The sequence below is a fragment of the Trachymyrmex septentrionalis genome, unplaced genomic scaffold (genome assembly GCF_001594115.1).
Source record: "Trachymyrmex septentrionalis isolate Tsep2-gDNA-1 unplaced genomic scaffold, Tsep1.0 scaffold134, whole genome shotgun sequence".
In the NCBI taxonomy this organism is placed as follows: domain Eukaryota; kingdom Metazoa; phylum Arthropoda; class Insecta; order Hymenoptera; family Formicidae; genus Trachymyrmex; species Trachymyrmex septentrionalis.
In genome coordinates, this window is record NW_017304482.1 from 866,023 (window position 1) to 879,175 (window position 13,153).

General features: G+C 32.3%; 1 protein-coding gene across 3 annotated transcripts in view; it reads left to right on the forward strand.

Annotated features, from left to right (window-relative positions):
* Window positions 1-5,493, forward strand: part of LOC108757256 (regulatory-associated protein of mTOR) — a 10,995-nt gene extending 5,502 nt beyond the window's left edge. The window contains exons 12-24 of one of the 3 annotated variants that reach the window (XM_018501723.1): window positions 109-252; window positions 328-448; window positions 515-586; window positions 685-726; window positions 923-1,068; window positions 1,137-1,234; window positions 1,319-1,421; window positions 1,630-1,784; window positions 1,907-2,077; window positions 2,193-2,437; window positions 2,636-2,800; window positions 3,373-3,655; window positions 5,109-5,493. In XM_018501723.1, the coding sequence (XP_018357225.1) occupies window positions 109-252; window positions 328-448; window positions 515-586; window positions 685-726; window positions 923-1,068; window positions 1,137-1,234; window positions 1,319-1,421; window positions 1,630-1,784; window positions 1,907-2,077; window positions 2,193-2,437; window positions 2,636-2,800; window positions 3,373-3,655; window positions 5,109-5,298 (1,935 nt within the window). In that variant the 3' untranslated portion in view covers window positions 5,299-5,493. Of the gene's footprint in view, window positions 1-108; window positions 253-327; window positions 587-684; window positions 727-922; window positions 1,069-1,136; window positions 1,235-1,318; window positions 1,422-1,629; window positions 1,785-1,906; window positions 2,078-2,192; window positions 2,438-2,635; window positions 2,801-3,372; window positions 3,656-5,108 lie in introns of all 3 variants that reach the window. The other 2 variants (XM_018501721.1, XM_018501722.1) reach the window with 2 other exon arrangements.
* The last annotated feature ends 7,660 nt before the right edge of the window (window positions 5,494-13,153 follow it).

The following is a 13,153-nucleotide window of genomic DNA, read 5'->3' on the forward strand; positions in this document are numbered from 1 at the left end:
GATAAAGAGGGAACAGGAAGCTTATGACACATCTTTATGATAGCGTTACATATCATACATTAATTCTCCTAAAATTTTAAGGAAATTTTAAGGAAATGTTTGATACAGGTTCGGGCAGCTAGCGTGTACGCATTGGGCACATTTATAAACAGCGTTACGACCAGAAGCGAGCACGCGAATAATATCGATCAAATTATCGCTATGACACTTATTAATACAGTTTCTCACGATATGTGTCCATTGGTTAGAAAAGTAAGTTAGATTGTGATTTGGAATTGGTAAACATCGGAAAATTGCTGACAAATTATTATGAAATTGTCGTTGCAGGAATTGGTTGTGGCTCTACAATGGATGGTGCTACATTTTGAAAATTCCTTCGTTACGCTAGCCATGGCCGAGGAGAATAGTCGAAAGGATCTTGTTGTAGAAACTTTATCTCCATTTAGCGGTATGAGACGCATTAGCTCGCGCGATAGATTAAAAATGTTGTCACCCAACAATACATACACCGTAGATACGACTGATGGATTTGGACCGCAGGATCGCATCAAAAGAGTATCGTCTTCATCGTCTATTAGCAGTCTAGGTAAGGAATGCCGAGAGATTTTCGGGAGAAGTCAATTAATACCTTCTGTCTGAACACTGAATCGAATAGTTACCTGCATTGATTCTTTCGTGTATCAGGTAATAATTGGGAGTTCGTGAGGAAACCTTGCGAGTCACTTGGTAATAATGATTAGAAGTTTCGTTGCATGCATCATACATAGTTTATGCTTTTTATTTTTGCAATTGTGCAATTTTCACTGATAGAGTGCTTTTTGCATAGGCTTTGTATAATAGCAATATTTTTTCTTTTTTCATTAAAATAACTTTTACGATAGCACGACATTTCATATGAATTTTATGAAATTGTTTATCGCAGGTCATAGTTCTCTTGGGAACTTACCGAGTCTTTCCTATGGTAGTGTGTATATGAAATTATGGCATGGATTGTGTAATCTCGACAATGATCCTCATCCAGTGGTCGCTGCTATGTCTCAAAAAGTTACCAATCACATTCGCAATAAGGTATTAATATCTAAGGTTTTAACATTTAAAGTTTAATTGTACAGTTTTCGTCATTTAAAAAATTTTAGGTGAAAGCATCTTCTACCCCTAAAGAGGTAGTTGAAACAAAAATTTCCTCTTCATTATCTCTTCCGCCGTCTCCGTCAAATCGAACTGGTTATTTGAGGTCTGTTAAAATTTGTTTTTGTACAAAATGTAATTTTGTAATTTTAATTTTATTCTAACAATTCCTTATATATGTTTACTATAGTAAAGGGGAATCACCACCGGCTGTCAACTCTGGAACAGATTTGTTACGTTCTTCGAGAGTTTTAACGCATGGTAGCCGTTCGAGGAAACCTGTTCCTAATACAGTAAGAATTATTTGTTGATTTATTTTTTTTCTAATATTAACTTTTTTAACGAATTCAAGTGATAATAAAATATTGGACAAATGTAAATTGTTTAAATTCTATTTTTTAATTTTATTTTTACTATAAATTAAAAAAATTATTTCATGTACTTGTTAAAATATTGATAATGAAGGATCGGCCTATTTATAATACCTTCTTATAATTTTAGATATCTGAAGAAGCAGATGAAGTACCCGGAGCTAAAACTCCATTGACTACTTCCCAATTTGTTGAATGGAGTTGCGCTCAGTTTGCTCAGCCGGTTAGTTTAGAGGACGAAATGGATGATGTAGAGAGCAGACCATATCTTGAACGAGAATGGCGGTAAGAAACATTTAAACCTTTATTCTCTCTTTAACGCTAGTTTTCTAATTTTAAATTAAATTCCCATTAAGTTTTTGCGTTTTTAATACGAAACATACATTATACGTCGATTATAATCGCAGATTTATACGTAACGCAAGGCAAAGACAAGATGCAAGAGAGGAACAATTGCGTGCGCCGCAAAATAAAATAGAATCGCAGGTGTATCACACGAGGTGTTCTCAATCACCTCAAGTTCTGGTTTTTCATCCATTTGAACCACATTTGGCCGTGGCGCTGAAAGATTGCTTCGGGTATTTGAATTTTCTCATCGTAACAAATATCTGTTATTTAAAATACAATAGATACGCATATAACGTAGGTAAAGAGAAAGGTTTTCTAATTAACACTTGTTAAAAATTGTTTCAGCATATGGGATTATCAAAATAGCACAAAGTTGACTTATTGTATGAGTTATGGAAACAAAGTAAAATCGCGCATCACAGCACTTGAATTCATTAACTCTCATGACTTAACTCTGCTGATGGCAGGTTCTGATGATGGTTCCGTACAAATCTGGAAGAATTATAATGGTACGATAAGCCGCGATCCGATTCTACTCACAGCTTGGCAAGCACTGGCTGATGTGCAACCCGCAACCAAGACTTCTAGTGGTATGTATGGAGAGCACACATATTCGAGATTCTGTTGTAAATTTATCTCATAATCTATTGTAATTGTTTTGTTAACTGTTTCAGATTTTAATAATTTTTTTATATCATTTTTCTTATATTATGCACATTTTAAAAGTAATTCTGTATATTTTTTCGTACTATACTATTAGGGAAGTATAGTCAATAATATATTTGCAGTGACAGCACGACTCGTTACAAAATGGGAACAGAAATCGCTCACTCTAGCAGTAACGGGCGACGTCCGCATTGTAAGACTCTGGGATGCGGAAACTGAATTGAAGAAGCAAGATATTCCAACAGGCGCCGATTGTTGTACCACATGCATCGACGTTGATGGTATAGGTTGGTTATTTAAAAGAAAGATTTTTTTTCCTCGCTGTTGAAAGTTTCTTAATAAAAGAATACACAATTCTCATTTAAGTCCAGTCACATTTAATTAGAACAGAACTTATAAACAAGTTTATCTCTCGTCTAAGGAGATTCAAATATTAATTAATTGATAAACAAGATAGCAAGAGAGGAACAAAACTTTACAGTATAATAATACTCTTAATATTTAGTCAATTAAACAGAGATAAATTCTAGTACTTCGTACATAGACAGATTGCTTTTTTTAAACTTATCTGAAACTAGTAAGTTCGTACCAAGGTCCGTAGAAAAAAGGGGCAAGCAACTGCGGTGTTCTAAATTTTAGACAGATGAGTAACTTCCGAAATAAGTGCCATCTCTATTGATTAGTTTAATGCAATTACTAACCGATCGATAATATAGTTCATATTTTCAATGCAAATTACATCGCACATATAATTACTCGCGCATTACATTTTGTAGTTTATATATTACTATACATCATTTCTTGTTGCACCAATATGAAATGAGCATCATGTTAAAATTTGTTCTGTAATATTTTATAGGTGCAATAATGGCACTTGGTTGTGGCGACGGATCGGTTCGACTCTTAGATCGGAGATTGCCTCCGACAGAAACAAGAGTGATGACTTGGAGGGAACACACCGCTTGGGTGTCGGGTACATTTTTAAGGGAATCTGAGGGATCTGCACCGCAACTATTTACCGCATCTTCCACAGGTGACATAAAAATCTTTGATCTTAGGAAAAATTCCTCCGTGAGCACAATTCAAATAACACCGGGGATTGCGGCATTGGCTGTGCACGAAATAGCTGATGTTTTCGCATGGTAAGTGTGATTAAACTTATCTTTTTAATATTAATAAATTTATAGCTAATCAAACCATTAACATATGTGTATAACTATTGTATTGGGTTGTTCGGAAAGTAATTTCGTTTTTTTCCAGAGGACTTAATTGTATTTTTTTACAGCCAACTTCACACTTAAGCCGCATAATCATATATTTTGACAGCTGATATAGCAAGGTTTGCTTGTGAAAAAAGTTCGATTGATTCTACGCAGTAGTTTTTGGTTGGTGCCCTATCAAATATGGAAAGTGAAAAGCAGTATTTTCGGCATATTTTACTTTTTTACTATCGAAAAGGTAAAAATGCTGTTTAAGCAAGAAAAAAATTATCCGATGTATATGGAGAAGATGTATTGACAGAACGCCAGTGCCAAAACTGTTTGCAAAATTTCGATCCGGCAATTTTGATGTTGAAGATGCACCACGTTCTGGAAGGCCAGTTGAAGCTGATGAAGACACAATAAAGGCATTAATTGATGCAAACCGGCGAATAACAATTCGTGAGATCGCTGAGAGACTAAATTTATCGAATTCGACCGTTCATGATCATTTGAAGGTTTAATCTCAAAGCTCATATGGGTTCCTCATGTTCTTTCGGAAAGAAATTTGTGCTGTCGCATTGACGTCTGCGATTTGCTTCTCAAACATCAAGAAAATGATCCATTTTTGAAGCGCATTATCACTCGGGACGAGAAATGGGTTGTCTACAACAATGTTAAACGCAAGAGATCATGGAGTAAAAAAGATGAACTGGCTCAAAGCACTTCGAAAGCCGATATTCATCAAAAAAAGGTGATGTTATTTGTTTGGTGGGATTTCAAAGGAATCGGTTTTTTTGAGCTTCTACCGGACAACACAACGATCAATTCTGAAGTGTACTGTCATCAGCTGGACAAATTGAATGATTCACTTAAACAGAAAATGCCAGAATTGATCAATAGAAAAGGTGTAGTGTTCCACCAAGATAATGCGAGACCTCATACAAGTTTGGTAACTCGCCAAAAGCTTTTACAGCTTGGATGGGATATACTGCCATATCCACCATATTCTCCAGATCTGGCACCTTCTGATTATTATTTGTTCCGGTCTCTACAAAATTTTTTAGACGGTAAAACCTTTACTTCAAATGAGGAAGTCAAAAATCACCTGGATCAGTTTTTTGCCAGCAAAGAACAAAAATTTTATGAGCGTAGAATCATGCTACTGCCAGAAAGATGGCAAAAGGTATTGGACCAGAATGGACAATATATAATTCAATAAAATATTTATTCACTATAAGAAAATCGTCTTTCATTTTCATAAAAAAAAAAACGAAATTACTTTCCGAACAACCTAATACATTTTGTTAGCTATAGTTTCTTATATTGTTTTAATGATAATCTCCCATATTTTCTTCCTTAGATTAGAGAAAGATGAAAAAGATTTTTGTTTTAGTGGCACTACAAGTCATTGTATCAGCATCTACAACATATTGGGACAACATCTCAATACGTTGAAATTTCACGAAGGATTTATGGGTACACGTCTCAGTCCAGTAAGCTGTCTGAATTTTCATCCGTATCGCGTAACTTTAGCAGCCGGCTTTGTGGACAGTACCTTCACGGTATACGAATCACGCAGGTGACTATTAGAGATGGAACTCGTGTAAGATTCTTGTAAAATTTTGTAAATTTATAAAAGCGCCTCACGTTCTTTTTTGCGTTCGCCTTTGCGTATTACAATATTCGATGAAATTAGGGCTTTTTGTTCCCGATGTTTCCGCGAGAGAATCACAAAATATTAGGTGTACAAAAAAGTTCTGAGCTTTAGATTTGATACAACCGAAATAACAATTTAAATTTTATATATCTTCCCGCCCTTTTGGGGTTTTAAAACAGTAACATTTAACCTCCTGAAATGCGATACGGTTTGGCGTTTGATGCACATAACCTCAAAAATCAGTAGTGTTCACGATGGCAATTACAAAAGAGCATATTCGATTTTCCATCCACTTCGCGTTTCATCTGAAGAAAAATGCTGCTGAAGCCACTGAAATGATTTGTGCTGCATATGGAGAGAACGCTGTAAGTCATGCAACATGCAAAAGGTGGTATCAAAAGTTTCGCCAAGGAGATTTCAGTCTTAAAGATGAATCGCGTGCTGGACGCCCTGAAAAGATTGAAACGGACGAATTGCAAGCACTGCTGGATATAAACTCTGCGCAAACTGAAAAGGAGCTTGCAGAACAGCTTGGCGTTACGCAGCAAGCCTATTTTTTCGTTTGTTTTTAAATAAAGATTGAATTTTACAAAAAAAAGCTCAGAACTTTTTTGTACACCTAATAACTATCTTCGATGAGAAAGGGTAACCTCCATTTTCGCGCCATTTCTTCTCGTTAGCATATAGGCTCTGCCGCACCCTGTTATTTTATGCAAAATATGGAGAAAGAACGTAGTTATAGCTTTTGTGATAAAAATGAGAGTGGTAGAGAGGGTTAACCAAAGTATTTCGAGACGACCAAAGAATAAGTTACTATCTTGTACGTTAGTTACTATCTTGTACGCAAAAATCAAGATAGTCATAGATTGATTATCTTATATGATTTTTGCGCATAAAATAGTAACTGTAGACAGAACTTTGGTGTCCCGGGAAATGCCGATGCATAAAAATATATGTACATTGTGATAAAAAGTTAATGCGAGTTTGTGTAATCAAGAAAAAGATTAATGTTTAACGAAAACTTTACGATCCGTACACTGAGAGATAATCTCAACTATTGTGCCATGTAATGTGCTACTTCAGAATTAAGCTGTTTCCATACAGATATTGATGTAACCAAGATATTTTAATTACAGAATCGATCATATTGTAGCTCTGTAAATACGGCTCTCATTATATGCATTTTTATAAATTACGTGAGTGACAATTGTTAGAGTATATGTTTCGATATTGTTTGTCGATTCAATATATAACATTAACTTCCGTTTTTAAATATTATTTTTATTATGCGTGTTCCTGATCAAATACAACAATAAAATAATGTAGTTCGAACAATTTTAATTATTACTGATATCGTACAAACTTTGTTTAAATATGTAAGTATAATTTTGTAAATAACAAGATTTGACAAAATATATTTGTTACGTCTATACGTTTATTCGAGTGGCAATATTAGATATAAATCATACGTGTGTGTGTAATATTTGTAGATCGTGATATTCATCGATCTAAATGCATATACATGCATATACAATTGCAGAAATTTCCAAATACCATTTACAAAGCTGAATAAGCGTGAAAATACAATAATAGAGGGAGAGAACGGATATGATATTTTTTTATATGAATGTGCAACCTCCGATTTATTTATATAAATTATTTTACAAGCATTTTTAATTATAAATGTTTAATTGTAACAATTGTGATTACAACGAAGCGTCGTGTTGTTTAAATTTTTATTTCTCAAGAGCCATTAGCAAAGCACTTTAATCATGTTAGATACGTCCTGTTAAGAATTACTTAGCAAAGTATTTAGCGATTATCGTAACTCCTCCCTATGGTACATACACGATGAAATTATTAATGATCGCATCTGCAGTCACGCAATTGTATTGACTACAAATAACGATGATGTATTTTAAACAATATGATTATTTAGTAATTATGTTATACAGTAACTTGTTCCGTTTCATCCACGGTAAGATTTTTTTCAGCAGAAGAACGTATAATGTGTTTATACTCATGGAGATAGAGAAAGCAATCTATAATAGCTTCTTTACGGTGCGTAATAATATATGAACAAGTTATCGATAAGCTAGGAATACAAGTAGAGCACGTTAATGTTATGCGAGCAAAAATTGGCTATATTATTGTAACGATAGACACATTGTAAATATACATAAATACGTAAATAGGATATTCTCACTGTAGAAAGAGAGAGAAAGTGCATAGATAGCTCTTTATATCACACGATAGAGTTTTGTTATTGACACGTTGCATAATCTAGGGATGTGCGATAAAGCGACGGGAATTGATGAATTTGCGGTGCGATATTATAAGAGTTCTACCAATCATAGATTTGTACAGATACGTAGATGCAATACGTAGTGTCAGATGTACTTAATCGCTCATTGTCGATTATGGAAATCATGCGTTTCTCTCTCTCTCTCTCTCCCTTTCTTTTTATCAAAACAATTTGTTTTTCTATATTTCACTGCTAACGAATTTGGGCATTAATATTATCCCTTCTGTGTTTATTTCGATAGACGTTATCTATTTTTAGTACGTATCACTGTGCCTGTTAGATTAGTCGTTCAACGCCGTTTTTGTCAATAGTACAATTTTTATTCTTATTCTCGTTATTTCACTCATTTCAATTCTCAACATTGCACTTGGATGATAAAACAATAAGATTGAATAAGAGAACGTGAAGAGAATAAATTATGCTTTAATCAAAATTTAACATTTTAAACTAAATTTATATTGCTGCGGAATACTAGTATGGAAAGAACATAGCTTAGTTAATAGCATTTTTCTTCTTAAAGAAAGTGAAAAATAAGAAAAATTGATTTGAAAGTTTTGCTACAAAAGTTATGTGTGTGTAATGGCTTTAAAGTTTAAACTTTCGTAAGAGGAAGGGGAAGAGGAAGAGATTGGATGTGAAGACGAGATTAGAGTGGACAATTGAAATTTTGGTACCATCAGAGATTACTAACGAATTGCATTGCAGTCAATGCCACAAATAAAAATTTACAATTTAATTTATTATTCTTTCATTACAAATTGTAAAAATTCAAAATTGTTCATTCCAGTCTCGTACCTATATCTGTGTATGATCTCTTAAATTTTAGTTATATTTCACGAGTGACATCCATATAAATGACTTAAAAAGACACGGATTTAAGGATGTATGGGTGATATTTCAGCATAATAATAAAATTATGAAAAAATTCCAGATTATTTGAAATCACATTTAAATATGACCCTACACGATCAATAATATTGATCAGTAATATATACTGAATCAGTAATACTGACAGTATGCATCAATCTTTTTAGTATTTTTCCAACTTACACGATCAGTATTATGGACAATATATTTCACTTTAATTTTACGTGCAATATCTATTGCACTGTGACATACTGTGACATGGATCTTAATAATACTGGATGATTGAGAATAAAAATTTGGATCACACACACCATCAGTATCCTACGTCTTATGTCCAATCTACCAATCGCAGATTTGTACAGATACATAGTGCCAGACGTACTTAATCGCTCATTGTCGATTATGGAAATCATGCGTCTCTCTCTCTCTCTCTCTCTCTCTTCCCCTCCCTTTCTCTCTCCCCCCCTCTCTCTCAATTCAATATTAACTATAATACTGACAGTATTATTGATCATGTAAGGTCACCTTAAAAGTAATATGACAAATCTGATGATTTACTATCTGAATTGTAAGTTATATATATTTTAAATAATAGTATTTTTTAAATCTGCTCTAACAAAAATATATGAAAATGTATATTGTATAAAAGAAATGACAAAAATCTCAACTTTTTAATATAAGTACATTATGTATTCAAGATTATTTATGTGAAGTTATATTGCGATGCATGAACTAGTTGTTCAGTAAATAAACAAATTTATATTTATTTGTTTTATATCTCTGTAACTAATCAATGAATCGCAGTGAAAATTTTAAGTTATTTTAAATATTTAAAGTACTTATAAAAAAATTTAGATTTTTATCATTTTTAAAATTTTAGTTTATAACAATAAAAATAATTAAAATAAACTATAAAAATACGTTGTTCAATAAAAACGGAATGTTTTGAATACAACTTTTATACATATATATAATTTTTTTAAAGTATAAGTATTAACATTGGTAAAAATGATGTCCACACATCCTTAAAAAGATTCACAATTTTTTTTGTCGCTTAGCGATGATGGTAGACTGTTTTAAAAAAAGATTCGTAACGGTTAGAAGATAATTTTTCCGCAAACGGATATGCTGAAAAAAATGTATGAATTTTTATTCAACATCTTGCGTAAGAAACCATGCGATATAATTTCGGTAATTTAAATTATTAACGCTGTAAGCTGACATCTTGTTACTGTAGCTGAATTATAAGATGTGCAGTACAGGAAAAAATCGAGAAAATCCTTTTTTTTTCACATGACCTGATCGCAACAAATTGCTTTATAAACATGCATATGTATCCAAATATGGACTTGGCGAAATTATATCGATTATTTTCGTAAATACATAGTTTCACAATAGCTGCTCTACTCTTATGTATATTGAGTACAACTCGACGATCGCGCCGTTATTATATTAGCAATAATTGCGCTAAGGATTCGCAGACGCTTATGGAATACAAGGAATGTCAAATACCAAGTATCAACGATTTTGACACTGTATGCTGTTGTACATTTGTGTAATTATGTAATTGCCTTGTAGTTAAATACAATATTATCACGTTACGCCGATTTTGTGTAAATAAGGTAAATTTGTAAAAGGTAATTTTGATTTTTTCTTTTTCCTTCTTACTTTCTACATCATACCTATTGCATCTCAGATATATCGATATATCTACCACACTATGGATCGTTGCAGACATGATGGGATCACGTCGAGGAAAAAAAATTACAAATATATTAAATACGATTGGTTTGAAATCGTTGGTACGATTTCTTCTTAATTCGTTGCTCGCGCGTAATGCGTTAGTAGTTAGTGTAAGATTGTCGGCACAACTTATCAACGATGTGTGTTAGTTGACGTGGCGGGGTTTATTCAGGCATGCTTTTCTCGGCGAATCATGCATTCGTGCATGCAGAATGCACTGCGGGTGACTGTGGTTGAAACGGCGCGATAAGAGATCTTTTGTTTAGTTCCATCGCGTTCCCAGAATAGAATCAACGTGCATGGGACGATCTTATTGATTGATTTCACCGTGACATGGAATTTATCGTTATCATTCGATCGGAAACGTGATGCTATTTCACGCTATTCTACAAACGTTCCAGACATGTGTGACGTGTGACTCGTTTCGTTGTATAACGACAGATATGCTTCGAGAGCTAATTTATTACTTTCATTAATGAGTTTAATTTTGTATATATAAGAGCGACAATTTATCTTATAAATATTAATAAGTAGTTCGCATCACATTAATTATATCATTTACGCTTATTCTTTTGTGTTAATTACGTGATTTTCTTAAGTATGTTGTATGTATGTACATACAGACTGTATGTCTAGATAAGATAGTAGTCTTATATATTTATTTATATTAGAAGGAAATTTATGCGATTTCTCGAGTTCCTGCTGTTCCAGTCCGAACACAGATGAATGCAGCGTTTCACATGACAAGTTTCATGAATTTTATAAATCAAATTACAGGGGGTCGATTGTGTATCTCGAAATGAGACGAAAATTACAAAAATGAGCAAATTTATTAGAATATTCATAATTTAATTAGTCAACATTTAGTAAATTTGCTCACGTTTGAAATTTTTACCTCATTTCCAAATACACAATCGACTCCCAGAAAGGAGGACGCACTAGTGCGTACTGCTGCATATTAAGATGGAATCACACGATGCTCGATTTCTTGAATAATAGCATGCATACAACCATGCTTGCTCTGATGTATGCTACAATTCGTTCATACATATATATACACACACACACACACATATATATATATATATATATATATATATATATATATATATACAGCATGCAGCGCTCAATGTATGAACGAATTGTAGCATACATCAGAGCAAGTATGGTTGTATGCATGCTATTATGCATATATATATATATGATTTTTATATTTATTATGGGTTACTTTATAGCTTATTTCCTTGCATCCAATCAAAAGAAATAATTGCTAATTTCATAATTGTTTATCAAACGTCAGACTGTATGTATCAAAGCAAGCATAGCAGCATGCATGTGTGCATGCATGCGTGCACGCTTATCATTCAAGAAATCGAGCATCGTGTAATTTCATCTTTATTATAAAGCCATTGTAAATACATTTTGATTTAATCTAACAAACATGTACGTGCACATTTAAAGTCTCGCGTTGAACTCACGTAAGTATTCTTCCGCTGAACGGATTTGTCACGCGGTGAACGAACGTTTTGAAACGATTACTCAGAACTCAATGGCGTTTTCTTCGTAAATATTCGTGAGGATGCAGGTGGAGGTTAATAGCTTGATGGACAATGTAGGGCGTTTCTATTTGCACCGAAAACATTTGCTTTTACTTTTACATTTTTATCTTAGATGTGTTTTAAAAAAATTTCCGCTATTCACAGAGCGATCATTGTTCGCATTAAGGAACATTAGAGAGGAATGCTTTTCATTAGACAAATATAAAATTAAGTTAATAATCTGATGATACATGATGGAAAAGCAACAATGAATATCGAAAGTTATTTTACGCTTTTTATCGAACGAATTTTCTCTGAATACAAATTTTTTTATTTGTGTGTGTGTGTGTGTCGGAAACGTACCTAATTTAAGATAAAAATAAAAATGTGACATTTAAAAAAAAATACGGAATTTTTTTAAATAACTGTTGAAATATTTACAGAGAGAAATACAAATGTTATAATATTTTAATAATATCAACTTAATTGTAAATATTCTTGTCTATATAAAATATATATCTTTTATTATGCAGGGTGTCCCAAAATAATCGCCAAATATTTCATGAGCAGGTAGAGCGGATTAAACTAAGTCGAAAAGTCCTCAATTTTCGCAATAATTAACAAAATATTAATTACTACCCTATAGACACATAATATTATTTAATATTAACTAATATTTTAAGCATATTCTTAGAATATTAAATGTAACATTTCGAGAATATTTTACTAAAATTGTACAATATTAAATAATATTTTCGAAATATTAATAGAGGTTACATGTCCACTCCTGATAATGTTATATTACTATTAAAAGTAACATTATTTAATGTTACTATAATATTATTTAAATATTAAGAAGTATTACAATAGCATTTACTTTAATTTGTAAAATTGCTACATCTGTTTAGAATAAGTATAAGTTTAAAGACTGAAAATGATTTTGGCGCGCAGTTGTAGCACTTAAAATCACGCCGAAACATTTTTTTAAGCACATGATGCAGCATAGATAAGAACATTTCGTTATTGGATTGTAAATTCAAATTGCACTAAATTAAAAATAATTAATATTTATATAATATTTAAATAATAAATATTTTAATAATATGTCAGGAATATTAAGAATATATTAAAATATCAAGGATATTATGTAAGTGGACATATAATCTCTATAGAACACTCTTGTAATATTAAAAATTATTATGATATTTTCAAAATATTATAATAATTTATTTTATTTTTTCAAAATAATATCCATATAATATTCTAGGAATATTTTGCGCTTATAAAAAAATTTTCCGAAAATTGGTCGTTATTAATTTTTTACTCAA